At 44.9% G+C, this 17,564-nt stretch overlaps 1 protein-coding gene across 2 annotated transcripts in view; it reads right to left on the bottom strand.

Annotated features, from left to right (window-relative positions):
• The window catches only part of STON2 (stonin 2), a 150,750-nt gene that overhangs the window by 46,373 nt on the left and 86,813 nt on the right, over positions 1–17,564 (bottom strand). The window contains exon 5 of one of the 2 annotated variants that reach the window (XM_040641587.1): positions 12,976–13,146. The exons of the other annotated variant lie outside the window; for it this stretch is intronic. Coding sequence (XP_040497521.1) covers positions 12,976–13,146 — 171 coding nt within the window. The remainder of the gene's footprint in view (positions 1–12,975; positions 13,147–17,564) is intronic. 2 annotated transcript variants of the gene reach the window in all.

Below are 17,564 nucleotides of genomic sequence, written 5' to 3'. Positions count from 1 at the left end.
CCACTCTTCCACTTTTCTATTGTGAAAAATAGCAATGAAACGCACCCCGCTTTCACCAAATGAATTAAGACATTGCTTTGATGAGACAAATGAAAAAAATAATAAAATATGAATTCATGTTAAAGATAAAAATATGTACAGTGCCATCCTGCAGTCATCCCCAGAGATGCTCTTTCTCACCATCTACGGTAACGACAGAACAGTATCTCTGAACCCCCAAAATAGCTCATTTAATTACAACTTACAAACTGTCAAGTTTCTAACCAGAGCTGCAGACAGACAGGGTACTTGCTTCCCACTAATTGTGGTCAACGCGTGAGCAGCTGATAGCATCAGTCGCAAGTGGTGACGTTTAAGTTATGTTGAACTGGGAAGCAGAATTGGCATCCAACTGCAGAATGGCCAGGGGTTATTCATGAGCTAATCATGGCTAACATTCTTGAGTATTTACTTTATGCCAGCACTTAAAGTCATGTGCTTTATATATGTTATCGAATGTTTGATCATCCCCTGTACTGTGTGGTCAGGAGACCAGGGCTATGGCAGCTCAGGGTTCTGGCCATGCTATTCAGTGGCATTATAATGACCACTCTTTCACGGAGGAGCTGGACAGGGGCACACCTGTTTCCTTTCTCCTGCACCTTCTTTCCAGGACCAGTGATTCACATTCCTCCCTCTCAAGCCCTTGAGTCCTGAGCGATTGGACAGCTGAGAAAGTTTGATACTCGACCTGCTCTTTGACTTCTTACAAGTGTTTTCCTCTAAGTGCCAAATGGTTCAATGACTACTGCTGTCTTCCATGAGCAAATATACTGGTACCACTGGTATCCCTAGAATGCTTATTGTGTTGGACATTAGTTCACATGGTAGGATTTGAGCTAACAACAAGACATGTTGCAGACTTGGAGAACAGGTAAAAGGGGGCCCGGAATTTAGATTATCACTTCCTGGAAGACACAGCTGAATCCGCATTGCTTTGTGCACTGCACTTGCACTGCACCTAGTTTTGTATCCCGCCATCGACAGGTACAGACCAGTATGGTACAGTGGAAAGAGCAATGGGATAGGAGGGAGTAAAGAACAAGGTCACAGGTCTCCATTACCCCCATTCCTGCCCAGTCATCTCTGCTCTGCTCTCCTCTCCCCACACTGGAATAGAACCCTGATATTGAGAAGTACAAAATGTCAAGGGGTGTTTCTAACTCAGGAGGGGCAACGAAGAAGAAAAAAGGCTGAAATCTCTTTATCGGATTAAAACACTAACAACTTTTATTTATTTTTTTTTTTTTAAGATTTTATTTATTTATGTGACAGAGAGACAGCCAGCGAGAGAGGGAACACAGCAGGGGAGTGAGAGAGGAAGAAGCAGGCTCCCAGCAGAGGAGCCCGATGTGGGACTCGATCCCGGCACGCCGGGATCACGCCCTGAGCCGAAGGCAGACGCTTTAACGACTGCGCTACCCAGGCGCCCCTAAAACACTAACAACTTTTAAATTCACACTATGTGCCAGGCACTATGCAAACAAAACTTTTCTTAGATGATCTTGTTTGCTTCCCACAAACTAGGCTCTATGAGAGAGACATTCTTATTGACGCCATATAAAGCCAAAGTAAATGAGGCACAGAGAGGTTAAATAACATGCCCAAGCTGTACAGGTAGGAAGTGGCAGAGCTGAGATTTAAGACAAGCTTTGCCACTGAAAACAAAGGGATTTGCTTTGTAAAGAGTTGTGTGAATGTGCTAGAAAGGGGCAAATTCCTAGGAAACCAAGAGACTGCTTGGAGCAGACCTTCTCTGGAACTAACTCGGAAGGGGATATCAGAAAGGAAAACACCACGTTCCCACATACTATCTTTGTTAAGTATATCTTTGTAAATGAAGGAGGGGTCAATTAACATTGTCCAGTGAGACACATGAGCCTGACGGCTTGGCTACTTGTCAACCCAACACAGTTATTTCCTGGTCTTTGGCCAACATGGCATACCATACTGTGTCTGCCTAACGAAGTGAGAAGCAGAATGGACACACGTGTGTGTGGGTGTGGGTGTGTGTAGGATTTGTGCAGTGTGGGCGCAAAGCCCACAGGCACACCTTGCATTCTTGGCTAAAATTCCTTCCTCCTCATAAAGAAGAGAGATTATGTGATTGTTTTAGTCATTCTTTTCTTCCTGGAATGGCTTTGGGAGGGATATAGTCTGGCTGGGGCTTAAGCTCTCAAGGGGACCAAGCACAAAGGCAGGCTACCAACACCCTCTGTGTTTGTGGGTTTGGTGAGAAAGGGAGGCTGCGACAACAATGTGGGCAAAGGCTGTCCTTTGCCGCGAAAGCTGAACTCTCTAAGGAGAGGAGCCAGAAGAGAAACTTCACCTTATCTCAACTGTCTGGACTCTCTACCTCCACCTGTTCTCAAGATAAATTGAAGATTTGTTGAAGCTAGAGAGTTCATGCTCTCTACAGAAACGTAATCAGTAAATCTCCCCTAAGTCATTCCCCCTACAAACTGCACACTCAGTGAGACCAGAAGGAGTTGTATTTTCTAATTCTAATTCTAATTTCAACTCCCCCCCATGCCTCCTGTACCTGGTTGATGAGTGAGTATCCATCACACCTCCAACCCAAGGAATTCTTGCTTTTCCCTCCCGGCAGCATCTAGTCGAGGCTTGCTGCTTAAATGTGCAATGGCTAGCTCTGGTTTCCTAGTGGAAATGCTTGTACTGATCATAACTGTACTGGTTTACAGGAACCTACCAATCCTCTTGAAAACTGGTATCCTTCTGGTTTGTAAAGCAAAGAGATTTCTGGAGCCCTGTCAACTTTTTGTGTGCTTATAATCACCTTTTGGTTGCAAACCTTTTGTGTTTCCATTACTCAACACTTAAGGTAAGAATTCTGTTTCAGAAACATGTCCTTGCTTATGAAGCCCATCAGTCAAAAAAAGGACACTTATGGACAAATTAATTAAAAAGATAGAACCCCATGATTTCAATGTTCTTCTTGCTATCTTGTCCTCATTTCTCCCTCCCTCTCTCTTTCCATTTTTCCTTTTTTTTTTTTTTTTTTTGGTCCACCACTTTCATTCTGTATACTATCCTCTATAACCTCCTTCCAGGACCTTGCTTTAGTTCATGGGTTCTGTCACAAAAGACTAATCAATCCAATCAAGGAAAGTTAAGATCTGATCTCATGATCAGATCAATGACAAGAATCCAGGGTTTTTTGTTTTCATTTCTTGCAGCATATTTTGGGTGTGGGGTGGATGGTAGAGAAGAAAAACAGGATAAGTAAATCTGAAGATCCTTAAGGGCAGAGAATGTCCTGTTATCATCTTTGTACCCTCCAGAAAGCCTAATGCAGCACCGTTGAGCCTTCAACAAATGCTTACTGAGGAGCTCCTATGCAGAGTCAATGCTGAATAACATAGACTTGGGTGCTTGCCTCCCAGAGTCCTCAGTCTCAGAATGAGAGAGAAAATTGGAAAAAAACCAAACAAACAAAAAAACAATCCAACAAACAACCCCCCCCCCACCAAGAAATAGATCATTACAAGCTGTGCTAAGTGTGATGAAATAAAAGAACAGACTTAGTAGGGAGCAAAAGCCAGGAGTTCTGCTCTACCCCGGGGCAAGGGTGGGGAGGGCTTGGGGGGGGAGGTCAGGGAAGGCTTCCCTGAGGAAGTGACACTGAAGTGGAGACCTGAAGTATGAGTAGGAGTTAAGGGAGCTACAAATTATAAGATCTTCAATAAAGCAAAGGCTTTTTTCTACTTTTCAAACAACTGGAGTACCACTTTTTGTGTGTGTAGGAGAGATGTGAATGAAATGTTAGCAATTCATCCACATGCAATGGAATTAAGAATCCCCATATGAGGGGCGCCTGGGTGGCACAGCGGTTAAGCGTCTGCCTTCAGCTCAGGGCGTGATCCCGGCGTTATGGGATCGAGCCCCACATCAGGCTCCTCTGCTATGAGCCTGCTTCTTCCTCTCCCACTCCCCCTGCTTGTGTTCCCTCTCTCGCTGGCTGTCTCTATCTCTGTCGAATAAATAAATAAAATCTTTAAAAAAAAAAAAAAAAGAATCCCCATATGAGCTGCCCAAGGTCACTAGACCTTTAGGGGTGCCTGGGTGGCTCATTTGGTTAAAGGTCTAGGACTAGACCCCCAGGGCTGCTGGCTCCCAGCCTAAAGCCCTTAGGACTACACCACAAGAACAGAAGTTTCGGTGGCCACGCCAGACTTAAAAAGAAGAGCTCAGGGAACTCTTGAGACATAGACGTAGGGCTTATCCCATATTCAAATGGTATGTAGTGGGTTGGGGATAAAAGATATTTAAAGGTGAACTTTTATATTTTTGTGTAAGATTTATTTATTTATTTGAGAGATAGAGAGTGCACACGTGTGAGCGAGCAGGCTGGGGGTGATGGCGGGGGCAGATGCAGATAGGGAGGGAGAGGGAGAATCCAAGCTCAGCGCAGAGCCCAATGCCTGGATCTCACCACCTCAAGATCATGACCTGAGCAGAAACCAAGAGTCAGGTGTTTAACCAAATGAGCCACCCAGGCACCCCGAAAATGGAACTTTTAATAAAAGAACTCAGTGCTGCTTCTGCAGAATGGCTGGATATGTTCAGGTATTTCTGACCAAAATGTTTTTGTAAACCAGGAACAAAGAGGGAACCAGGCAGATTTCGCTGTCTGCATGCAATGTGAAAACAGTACTGTTGTGGCAATGTGATCCAATCAATTCAAAGTGATATCTAAGGTCTACTGACTTCACCCATTAGCCCAAGAAGAACTACAATGAGCCCTAAACTCTAAGCTTAACCACACCTGAGAAGCAGCCCTGAGTTCACAGGCCTGGCAGTTTCTAAATGCCTGTGACAGCTCCTGGCGAGCTAATACCGCCTAAGCAACTTTCCTCAGCAGCTTCCCCATCTCATTCCTCTCTTTACAACACTGCTACACCAAGACTAACACCTCCATTTCTTCGTCTCCGTTAGCTTGCCTTCTCAGTACACAACAAAGATCCAGAGTTGATTAGAAGGACTGGTGAATACAGAGGGGAAAACCTCCATTCCGGTCCACTCCGGCTTCTCCAAACTGAGAAGTGAACACAACATGGGCAATAATCCAAGAGCTTCACCACCACCCTATTTGTTAAGCAAAGACGGTAAGGGAAAGGTTTCCAAAAGCTGCCAGGGGGTGTCTTTCACAAGAGAGGTCTCAGGAAGAAGGGAGGAAGAGATACTGTTGAATACCACTAAACCTCAAATCCTTCCCCACTTCACACCTCTTCAGGAGACAAAAGATTGGAAATGTCCCTCCAATCAAAACAAGATCTCTCTCTCCCTTTCCATGATTCTTAGCCCCTGCTTTGTGTTGGCCTCTTTGTCTCTGCAAAGAAGCTGCTTCATTGAAACATCACAGGAACAGTTGTCCCCCAGACAATGAAGTCGCCTGCACACAGGCATTTCCAACGTAGGCAGGAGGCAGGCGACAAAGCCTGCAGAATTCTCAACCTGTTGCTATAGTAGCAGAAAGAATGTGATTCAAGCAGCTCTGCTGAGATCCATATCCAAATCCCTCCAGCTCTGAGAGAGAACATTAACCCTTCGCTGCCCCTTGTTGGGGGCAGAATCACCTGGGAAGAACCTTACATTTGTCCTGGGCACTGGATATCGCAGTCCTAGCATCCACTCACTCGTGCATTCACCCAATATCTATTTATTTAGATTCTCTTGCGCTGGGTCCTAGGTTGTCAGTGGTAAACAATGCAGATGTGGCCCTTGGCAATGAGCAAGAGGAGGAGTAGGATATTAAACCATTGCTCAAACCACAACAGATTATGCAGCATTAGTGTTCTTGGGGAGACACATGAGGCTCTCAGCAAAGCCATCACCAGAATGGAAACAACCTATGCAAGATAACCAGCTCGTAAATTAATTGTAACAGACTCTACATGGTCTGGGCCACTTATCTGATTGTTTGCATGTGCTAATCCGACAAGAACACCACTAGAAATGCCTGTTCCAATCATATCATGCCTCCTACAAAGCATTAATTTGAATGAGTTTTTTAATCAAGTCGGCTTTCCACATAAAATAGAAAGAGCACTGCTTGTCAGAGAAACCACTGCAGGCACTTGCTGAACAATCACCAGGCAACAGCGGTGGCAGGTGAGGGCTCACAAAACACATAGAAGAAGCACAGTCACAAGGACCCTCTGAGGACTGTTATCTCAACAGTCCCCACCCCAATTTACATCTGTGGTCGCGACAGTAACAAAGAAACCTTAAGAAAGAATTTAGAAAGGACTTCCAATCTAGCTTACTTTCCCTAACACTGTAGTGCAGAAATCTTACAGAACTGAACACCTTCCTGCTGGACTTCTTTATTCCCATGGAGCATAAGTACAAGGAGGGAGGGGTTTCTTAGGAAGCTAAACTCATTCGGTAACGATATCCTCATTCGCTTTTTGTGAAACAAGACAGCATCGATCAGACTGCCGAGCAAAAGTGGAAAAACCACAGGACAGGTTGCTAATCTCGGATGGCCAGTAAATGTGATTTCGTGGAAGTTACATAATCTTTTGTCCTCAGTTTCCTCAGAGGTAAGTCTGATACACTCGGTAGATATAAAGACACAGAACGATCAACAGCAATGCCTACACATGAGTGGCCTGGCATAAAGTACAGCTGACCCTCGAACAACCTGGGAGTTAGGGGAGCCAACACCCCACAGAGTTGAAAATCCACATGTAACTTTTGACTCCCCAAAACGTAACCACTAATAGCCAACTGTCGACCAGAAGCCTTATTGATAACATTAACAGTAAGAGATCTTCCCTCAAGAAAACCATATAAGTAAGAAATCTTTCCTTAAGAAAATCATAAGGAAGAGGGGCGCCTGGGTGGCTCAGTTGGTTGAGTGTCTGCCTTCAGCTCCGGTCATGATCCCAGGGTCTTGGGATGGAGCCTCATGTGGAGCTCCCTGCTCAGTGGGGAGTCTGCTTCTCCCTCTCCTTCTGCCCCTCCCCCTACTTGTAGCTCTCTCTCACTCTCAAATAAATAAACAAAACCTTAAAAAAAAAAAATCATAAGGAAGAGAAAATACATTCACAGTACTGTAAAAAACCCATGTCTATGTGGACTTCTGCAGTTCAAATCCGAACTGTTCAATGTTAACCGTACTAGTTGTTATTCTTAGTAACACTGTAAAACATAGTTTCTGCCCTGGAGAATACTTGAGCAGCTCAATCATATTTAAGAACACTAGTTTCCGATCTTAACCAGAGGCACGTCTTTCACCAAGCAATCCAGGGAGAGATGGGCCATCAGAAAGGGATATTCACCCAAATCTCTTTTAACCACTGCAACACTGGGCTAAGATTTAGGAAAAGGTCCCAAATGATTCAACTAGACGGAAACTGGTTTCTTTTTGCCTAAGAAATGATGGTAGCAAACATGTGTGATCTAAAGAAATGACTTCACCTGACTTTGCAGTTTCTCTCTGCGAATCTATATTTCCCTGGCCTTTGACAATGGATTTGCCCATGTGACCTGCTTTGACCAACAGATGTTAACAGATTAAAGACATAATCAGAAGCTTGAAATGAGCTTGCTCATTGTGGCTTATGCTTTTTTTTTCTTTTTATGTCTGCAATCACCATGAGAAGAATGTGCCCAAGCTAATAGTTGATCCCAGGGAAAGGTTGAGGGACATGTTGAATAAAGCCACCCCCAATTAAGCCAAGCCAAGGTCAGTGGATTCTCCCCACCCTAACCTGCAGAAAGAGGAATTAATAAAAACACACTGTTATATGCTACTGAGCTTTTGTGGTTTTTGTAATGTAGTGTTATTGTTGCAACAACTGATACAGCCACTATAGTAAAAATTCACCTGTAGTTTAAGGGTCAAAACCATGTTTGCTTTGTTTTCTTAATATGTAACAAGTAACAGAATTCTGATATTTCCCCCCATTGGACTATAAGGTCCTCAAAGCAGAGTTCTATTATATCCCCAAAGCCAAAGACTTATTCATGCAGTCCCTGCCATGTTCTAAATCTCAGGGGATACAATAGTAACATACAGCCATCTATCTGCACCTGTGAATTTTTGCCATCTAAGATCAGGTCAGTGTAATTGCCCAAAGTTGATCACAAAGTTTACTTATGTGGCTTGAAGTGTATCAAATCAGTAAGGAACTCTGAACCACTGGAGTGTTGCCTGCCTAAGTACAGAGGAACTGGAATCCCTGCATCTTTCAGTAATGGACAAGACCAACAAGATCACTAGCTTGTTGGTTTTCAATCCCAGGCAATCATTAGAGCCTTCTAAATTACAGATTCCCAGTCCCCATATATAGATATTTGGTTGAATAATCTGACATAAGACCCAGACATGTGTTGGGGTTTTTTGTTTTAAAGATTTTATTTATTTATTTGAAAGACAGCAAGTGAGCACAAGCAGGGGGAGCTGCAGGCCGAGGGAGAGGGAGAAGACGACTCCCCGCTGAGCAGGGAGCCCGATGTGGGGCTCGATCCAGGACCCTGGCATCATTACCTGAACTGACGGCAGCGGCTTAACCGACTGAGCCACCCACGTATCCTGACCTGTGTTGTTAAAAAGGTCTCAAAGTAATGCTGACGATCACAAGAACTGTAAATGCCCCCCATCTAACAGAACCCCTCTAAGCGCTGACTGAATTTCTTATGCTGAGCTGCACTAAGCACCTGTGATGATGTTAACAGACCAAAAAGTGAACACAGAGGTACCATCTCCAGGTGAGCACATGAATCCATTAGTTGTTAGCATCACAAACCATTCCCAAACTCAGGAGCTTAAAACAACAGGCGCTCATGACTGCTCCTGAGTCTCGGGTCACTTTGTGTGATCTCTGCTGGGCCCACTCATGGGTCAGGTCAGCTGGCTGGTCTAGGATATCCTCACTCACATATCTGCTATTAGATCCCTATCCACTGGAGAGACAAGGGTCTCTGGACCACAGCAACTGAGTCCAGGGGCGTCCATAAGGTGACCGGGCTGGACTCTAGGTGAGCCAGGAGACCGGTGTGAGGCCACCTACGACCTATGCTGGGGATGGTACATATGCACACTTTCACTTCTGCACATTCTACTCACCAGAGTAAGTGACAAGGCCTAGCCCAGGTTCAGGGTCTGGGTAAACACACCCTACCTCCAGATAAGGGGAACTACAAAGTCATCACAAGAGACAAGCTTCAAAGTCTATTATACAACCAAAGGGAGAAAAGGCTGCCTTAAGCCAAACGGGACTTGTAAGTGTGGGCCAAAGTTTTCCCCTAACATCAAAAAGTCATACACTCCCCAGGGTGAAGTTTCGTCTGATATTCCGCATTTCTATTCCTGCCTGCATACGCACACCTTACTTATTCCTCAAGACCTCAGTCTCAAAGGAAAGCAAAAGAAGTCTATGGCTCCTCAGCACTAGTTCATATTATCCATTTAGGGTTTTTAAAGATGATGTGGATGACATGCCGTCCTTATGAGGACTTGTTGAAGGCGAGTCTCCCTGTGATGTCTCTTCTCGGCATAGGATGTGCCTACAGATAAACGTGACCAAACGATCCTCAGGGCTACATCCTGCAAAGGGCTCCACAGCATTCTCACGAGGAGCACCAAAGTGTAAGAAATATTGCAGGAAAAAGATAACACACTGGGCCAGTAAAGAGCCCCGCGGAGCAGGAAACGGGCGCTTACTGAAGATTATAGGCTGAGGCTAATTATATTCTGGCTGCCGGCTGCTTCACTCACCCGTGCTTGACTGTGCTCCCCTAGGAAGTGCAGTAAAAGGACGGTGGCTGAATCCACAACTGTGTCCCTGACCCACGCCCTAAGATGTACGGAGCCTGGCTGGGATGCAGCAGGAGTTAGCACAGCATCCCTACCACTGAGGTGTTGCTTTCTGGTTTTTAGAAAAATTACTACGACCTTTGGGTTAGTTCTACTCAAATTCTCTAAACACCTACTTGTGAGTTTTGGGGACACCAGAGAGTGGTAGGGAAAAGAATTCCAGCAACCAGAAACACAGGATGGCAGACAAGTGGCCAGGGCTGGGTCGTGCCTGGAGGCTCTTTGGAAGGGACATGGGGGATGGACGGAGAAAGCTCATGCTGCCCACACATAAGGTTGTCTCAAGTGCATATATGGTTCCCATTTATATGGCCAGTTTTTACTCTGCTTGGTATCACTGCTCAGAAGACTAAGCAAGAGGAGTGGGTGAAAAACAATGAAATGAAAAGAAATGCTACATTCACCATAAAGATGCTTCGGAAAAGCCAAATTCAAGAAGATACTGCATCTAATTTAGTTTGAGAATAAAATCTATAAAGTTCTAAAAATGTGTGAAACTGGGGCGCCTGGGTGGCACAGCGGTTGTGCGTCTGCCTTCGGCTCAGGGCGTGATCCCGGCGTTATGGGATCGAGCCCCACATCAGGCTCCTCCGCTGTGAGCCTGCTTCTTCCTCTCCCACTCCCCCTGCTTATGTTCCCTCTCTCGCTGGCTGTCTCTATCTCTGTCGAATAAATAAATAAAATCTTTAAAAAAATAAAAAAATAAAAAATAAATAAAAATGTGTGAAACAGGCCGTCAATAGGAGGGAACACTGCCCACTCTCCTCTAAACTGTCTTCCGCTCCCAAGCACGGAGCACTGAATCTGGGAGACGGGAGACAAGCAGGTGTTGTAGCACTAGTGATATTTTTGTTGGTTTTTTTAAAGATTTATTTATTTGAGTGAGAAAAAGAGAGACCACAAGTGGCCAGGCAGAAAGAAAGTCTCTAGCAGACTCCCCGCTGAGTGTGGAGCCCGACAAGCGGTTTTGATCTCATGGCCCTGAGCTGAAACCAAGAGTCGGACGGACGCTTAACCGACTGCGCCACCCAGGCGCCCCACGGGAGCCTGATGTTTTCTACCTGAATGCGTAGTAACCAAACTGCAAATGCTCACAAAGGCTGGAACTGCTTCCAGGGCTGTTCACTCCACGGGCGGCTCAGAGTGGCATCCGTTTGCTTTTCAACCACAACTGAAGAGAGTCACAAAATAGAAACTGCGCATCTCCAAGTGAAATCACCATAAGGGATCCCACCCCCATCTTCTGCTCACTCGGCAAAAAAGTAAGTGGCATTCTCGGATGGTCTTTTATTTTATTTTTTTTTTTTTTAAAGATTTTATTTATTTATTTATTCGACAGAGATAGAGACAGCCAGCGAGAGAGGGAACACAAGCAGGGGGAGTGGGAGAGGAAGAAGAAGGCTCATAGCGGAGGAGCCTGATGTGGGGCTCGATCCCATAACGCTGGGATCACGCCCTGAGCTGAAGGCAGATGCTTAACCGCTGTGCCACCCAGGCGCCCCTCGGATGGTCTTTTAATGAGCTGGCTGATTGGGCTGCAGTAAGACTATGCTTTTGATTAATTAGCGAAAGGGAAACCAAAGCGCTAAGAAAGCAAGCTACTGGTATTATCACCACAGGGACATTGACAGTGACACTGATGGAAGAATTAGGGATTTCTTTTCAGAAAAAGACAGAATGTCAGAAGAGGGGTGTGCAATCTGAGAAGGGGATCTTCACCCTTCTTGTGCTCCTCCCCACTTCAACACGCGTGCGCGCACACACACACCCCCCACAACTTCATACCCTTCTTGGTACGCTACTTTTTAGGGCTATTTTTTACTGCTGCTCTAAAAAGCTAGCTATGTGAAGCACGGGCTGCTGCTCCTAGAGTAGTCCTTACGTTGCCCGCACCACGGAGCCCAGGACGAACCCCTGCTGCACCTGCAGGGCCATCCGGGCACAGGGCAAACTTTAACACGTGTCGTGGGAGTGCCTTGGCTCTGGGCAATTTCTGTGGCAGCTTCTCCCCTGCTCCTAGGAAACCCCTTAGCTCAGCATCTTCACACTCTAATGTAACCACAGTGTAATTCCTTGTGGCTGTTCAAGGAACGGGGCCATCGCAAATATACTCTAATAGGGTAGTATCAAATTCACATTACACATAGCTTTATCTTTCCTACAACCTTTTTCCTGAACTCTCCCCAGGTATTAAAGTTTGGGCCAGGCCAGGAACCAGAGGGAGCAGCTTTATTCCTTCACATTCAGTGCACTCAACGGCTTGTGTTTAGAATAAATATTTGAAACTCAGAAGCCTGTTAACAATGCAGCACTTGATTACTCTGAATTACTCTCACCCACAGCAATTGAGGGAGAAGTCCTTGGCACCAGCCCCACGCAGAAAACCTGCTTCCCAGCCTGCTCCATTTGCCTTCCAACGCTCCCCTCAAAGAAGTCTCAACACACTATACAAAGATCTCAGTTTTCTCCCTTAAATACCACATGAATCCCACATCGAACATCTGACTTCCTTCTTCCCAGAGCACTACGGTTTGCTTCAATACTTCCATGTTCATATATATTTAATCAGACCAACTTATCTTGCAACTCTTTTATGCAAACCCCTCTGCTAGCGTCTTTCATTCAACACTGAAATCTTTTTAAAAGGGTTTTTCTGTTTGCTCGTTTTGAGACAAAACGTCATCTTGGGTCTATTTTAAAGCTATAGTAACAAGCTACTTTTCAATTAGTCAGAGGTGCCCATGTATTAAAATGGCCACAATCCTTCACTTTTCCTCCTTCAAAACCTAGCTGGTAAATAAAGTCTTTTTTTTTTTTTTTCAAAGAGGGCCAAAGGGTAAACTGTACTAACCAGAAGTAATTAGTATGTTAAGTTTTGTTTCAAGGCCAGGCTATCAGGTTACAAGTTCTAATAAACCCTGCTGGGGGAAGACATTTCTTTGTCTTGGGACCACTGAGAACTAACCAATCAACCAAACAAAACACCTTTAATTCCATCGGAAACTCCCCATCTAAACACAACTGAAAAGAAAAGCCAACACCAAAGCAAATAAAATGAATGAAGTGTTCCTGCTGCTGGCAGCCCTTACCATTGGGAGCAGAGGCCCCCTCCGGACCCTCGCAGGGACTCTGGCTCCTCCTGGGGTGGGGTAGGGGTGGCGAGGGGTCCAGGCCCTGGGTGCAGGTAGAGGTATGCTCCGTGCATGCTTGAACAGGACTCACCGCCGTCTGCCTGCCTGTCTGCCACTCCGTCCTCTCGTCTGGGTGGGAAGGGCCAAGATGGGGAAAAAAAAAAAATGTGCAGGTTACTCACTGGCCTTCCCAGGCGGGCACACCCAGGAGGAGGGAGAGGCCAGGCACAGACACGGAGATTCTTCAGAGGCTGTGCCTGAGATCTTGCTTCTGATTCCTTTTGTTAATACTTCCTGAACTTTAAACACAATCTGCACAGGCGCGGGTATTTTGGGGGAGGCAAATAACACTTGGGTAATTAGATTCCAAGAGCTTTGTGCAAAGGTTACTTTGAAAAGGCAATGCTTTAGTGCACATACTTTTATATTTAACTCTGCAATTTGTTTCCGCTGTGTGTGAGCATTAACACTAACACACACACACACACACACACACACGCACGCACCACTAGTACAGGAAATGAGAGCAAGGGGCAACCTTGGTGCAGGGCCTAGGAAGGCCTGGAGCAAGGCAAACCCGGGTGTGATTTAGACAATGAATTTCTCTATCTTTTAGGCTCTAACTTTTAGAGAAACAGGATTCTCCACTGTCTCCCAGAGCCGGTGAACCTTCCCTTATACAAGAGACACATTCTTGAAATAGGTACCCAGAAATCAAGATTTTAGAAATGGCTTCCCATTGAAGATGCAAGAACTTGTTACGTGATAGCCCGGCCTCTGCTAAATCCTGAAATGAAGCCTTTCATAAATGGAGTGATCCTTCAGCAACTTGTCTGTATTTCAGTAGAAGGAGATGGAGAGATGGAGCCCAGGGTGAGGAGGAGGGAATCAACCCGTATTAGTACCAACCACGGACCAGGTTCTTCTCTCATTTAATCCTGAAATGCCTTTAGGAGGGAGGTATCCTTCCTCCTCTCTCACATGTGAGCATACTGAGACTCAGAGGTTAGGTAACCTGGCAAGGGCTCACCCAGCTAGGGAATGGAAGACCCAGGATTTGGGCTCAGGTTTGCTTGAATCTAAGACCCAGTCTCATCACACCATACCACCAGCTCTGTCACCCACAATTCCTGAAGAACTAGTCACCTTTTTTCCATTTGTAGTTGACCTAACGCTAGGTTACCTTTTCTTAAGTTTTTTTTACCAGTTCCAAAACGAATATGCCATGAAATAGAACTCTGCAGGATGTTAAAAGGTATAACAAAGGTTAAGAAGAATATTCTATATAGGTTTCTTTATGGTGGCTTTTCACAATCTTTAGTATACTGACATGTATTGTGACTCTCCAAGCTCAGGACCTAGTGTGCTGTGTTTCCTTTCTCAAAGCCTTTTGAGTGGGAGGAGGGGATCTTCTGGGTTTGGGAGACACTGTTCTAGCGCTGGGTGGTGGTTGTACTTTTCTCCCCCTCTGCTACAATCTGAATGTGTCCTTCCAAAATTCACACGTGGAATCCTAATGCCCCAAGCGGTGTTAGGAGGTGGGGCTTTGGGAGGTGATTACACAACAAGGGTGGAGGCCTCATGAATGGGATTGGTACTTTTCTAAAGGGGATTCCACACAGTAGCCTAGCCCCTTCCACCACGTGAGGATACAAGAAGTCTTCCTCCCAAAAGAGGACCCTTACCTGACCACAGTCTTACCCTAGTCTCAGACTTCCAGCCTCCAGAGCCATGAGAAATAAATTTCCCGTAATAACAAACCACCCAGTCTGCGGTACTTTGTTAAAATACCAGCCCAAATGGACTAGGATACTTTCCTTGCCCTTTTCTTAAGTTTTTCTTTTTAATTTATAAAAGAAAATTCATGACAAAAAAGTTCAAACATTATATAAGGGTATAAAAGAAAAAGTAAAAATCAACCTATTCTTTGTAACCACAAGTCCCATCCCCCAGAGGGAACCACTGTTAGGAATTTCTTAGGAATCTACTTTAGACATTTTTATGCATAGGGAGCATATATGAATACCCTTTTTAAAATAACACATTTGGGATTAAAGCATACCCATGATGTGCTACCTGGCACTTAAAAAAAAAATACTGATGTAGTTGAAATTTTCCACACAAGCATAGAGCATTGTTACTGATAAATCAGAGCCAATAAAGTAAAAAGTAGAGCTATAATATGAGATTGCTGTTTTATAAAAGGGTCCCTGTGTGGGTCACTGTATGCTTCGTGACTCAGCGTCAGAAGGCTAGCCTGCCCTGCCAGCTCTCTGTAGTAACCTGCACACTTGATCCTCATGTGTACGACAGGAAGGATCTAAAATCTACCTCATATCACGGGTTGCTGTAAGGATCAATAACCATGATGACAATGACACCCCAGCCACCATTTATTGAGCAGTTACTCTGTGCCACGCACTTTCCTTAACGCCTTCTATGTATTAATTTGACTAAACCTTGCTCTCGACAACCCTGTGAAGTAGTTGTTACTATTAGCCCATCTACAGACTGAAAGAGCCATCCCACCGTGCGTATCCAGCACACGAGTCCACGACAAATGCCTAAAGTGGGATTAATTAAGTAAACGTGATGTCAGCAGCCCTGATCTTTGCCACAACAATACTTCTCAAATTAGCACTATAAAGTGGATCCCATTGTTCCCTTAAGAATAATGTTGTAATTAAGGGTTCTGTTCCAAAACCTCACCTTGCCTTCCTATACATTCTAGACAAAATAAAATCTTGTAAAAACAGAGCTGCAACAAAATCTCGTAATCACTCAAAATAACAAAATGAGGTTCCATGGCTCAGAGATTTTGAGAGCCTGGCTCCCACAACCCCTCCTTTTTACTGATCAATGAAATCAAATTCAGAAAATACGTGGGTCTTCTCGAAGGGTATATACCTTGTTACACTACCTCAGCCATGAAATGATTTTTAAATGTACATACGTTTCAACCCCCTATGATTGCTCAAGGGACTCCAACATATTCTATACATATGTACAAAATATACTGCATCACAAATCTGACATAAGATTAATACACAAGTTACAACAAGCATTGAACATTTAATTAGAAGTAGCCTTCTCTGCCTTAGAATTTCAAAGGTCATTTGAGGAATGGTTTGACTGACTCACTTCTCTTATAAAAACTCTCCAGGGATAATGTGAATCAATACCACCTTATTCTCTCAATACATTTTTCCGTAAAACACACAGGCCTTCAAAATTAGTCTACCGGGTACGTTCCCCCGTTAACACGGTAGCGGAAGCATCTCTGGAGTTTGAGACATCACTCCAGGCCTTAGCTTTGGTTCAGCATGTCCATGCTTTGGCCTGATCCTCCTGTCAATCTCTGTCTCTCATTCTTTATTTTTTTTTCCCTCCCCACCCACCTTCTTACGCAAGGAAAGCCTGGAAGGTGAAAGGGGCAGACTGAGAGAAAGGAGGAGGACGAGAGACTCACATTCCTTTAGTGTGGTTATAGCTGAGTGGATACTATGCATTTTACTCTAAGGGTTTAAAAAAAAAAAAAAGGCAGGGACCTAACTCTTCCCCTCTTCCAGCTCTGACCCTCACACCCATCTTAGATGATAGCTGTCAGCACAGTGCAGAGAATATGGTAGGAGCTTGTTCATTTGCGGTGGGGGGGGGAGGGGATTTGTCCTCGTCTTGTTAGCATAACCTTCATGTCCATTGCATTATTTCTTATTCTCAATTACACTCAGCACTGACCGTCCTTGCAGAGAGAAGTCTACACGGGGTATAGATAGCGCAGCCCTGCTCTGACATATGCACACGTTTAAAAGACATAAACGCTTGCTTTGGCTGCTCTGCAATCAGGAGCTGGGAAGGAACAACAGCGCTCGACAGCATCCAAGACAGGGCGTGGGTCCCAGCTCTACTTCTGTTCTGATCAAGTTACAGGTCAGAGTTCCAGTTTCCCGGTCTCTCGAGTGAGGAAAAGATCATCTCCCTCACAAGGCTGTGATTGAAGATTAACCGTAAAACATTTCATGAATGGCACAGCAGCACACAAATGCCAGGTAGGCCGAGATCAGTCACGCAGAGAAAGACAATCATCATATGGTTTCGCCCATCTATGGAACATAAGAAGTAGGAAGATCGGTAAGAGAAGAAACAGAAGAAGGAAGGCGGGGTAAACAGAATGGGGAATGAACCATGAGACACTGTGGACTCTGGGAAACAAACTGAGGGCTTCAGAGGGGAGGAGGATGGGGGATTGGGATAGCCCCGTGATGGGTAGTAAGGAGGGCACGTATTGCACGGTGCACTGGGTGTTATAGGCAAATAATGAATCATGGAATTTTACATCAGAAACTAGGGATGTACTGTATGGTGACTAACATAACATAATAAAAAATTATTATAAAAAAAAAAAATACCAGGTAGTGACCGTCACTGTTCCTGGCTCTCTAAATGCATTGGTGGGAGAACGCGCTAATTGCTTTAAAAGTGGAACCATGTTGTTTCTGTTGTTCCTGATCTCCCAGCTCATGGCCTAGTCAGCTGCGGCTCCAAGG

The sequence above is a fragment of the Ursus maritimus genome, unplaced genomic scaffold (assembly GCF_017311325.1).
Source record: "Ursus maritimus isolate PB19 unplaced genomic scaffold, ASM1731132v1 scaffold_25, whole genome shotgun sequence".
In the NCBI taxonomy this organism is placed as follows: domain Eukaryota; kingdom Metazoa; phylum Chordata; class Mammalia; order Carnivora; family Ursidae; genus Ursus; species Ursus maritimus.
The sequence above is the reverse complement of the archived record's forward strand: the minus strand, read 5'-3'. Positions and strand labels throughout refer to the sequence as shown.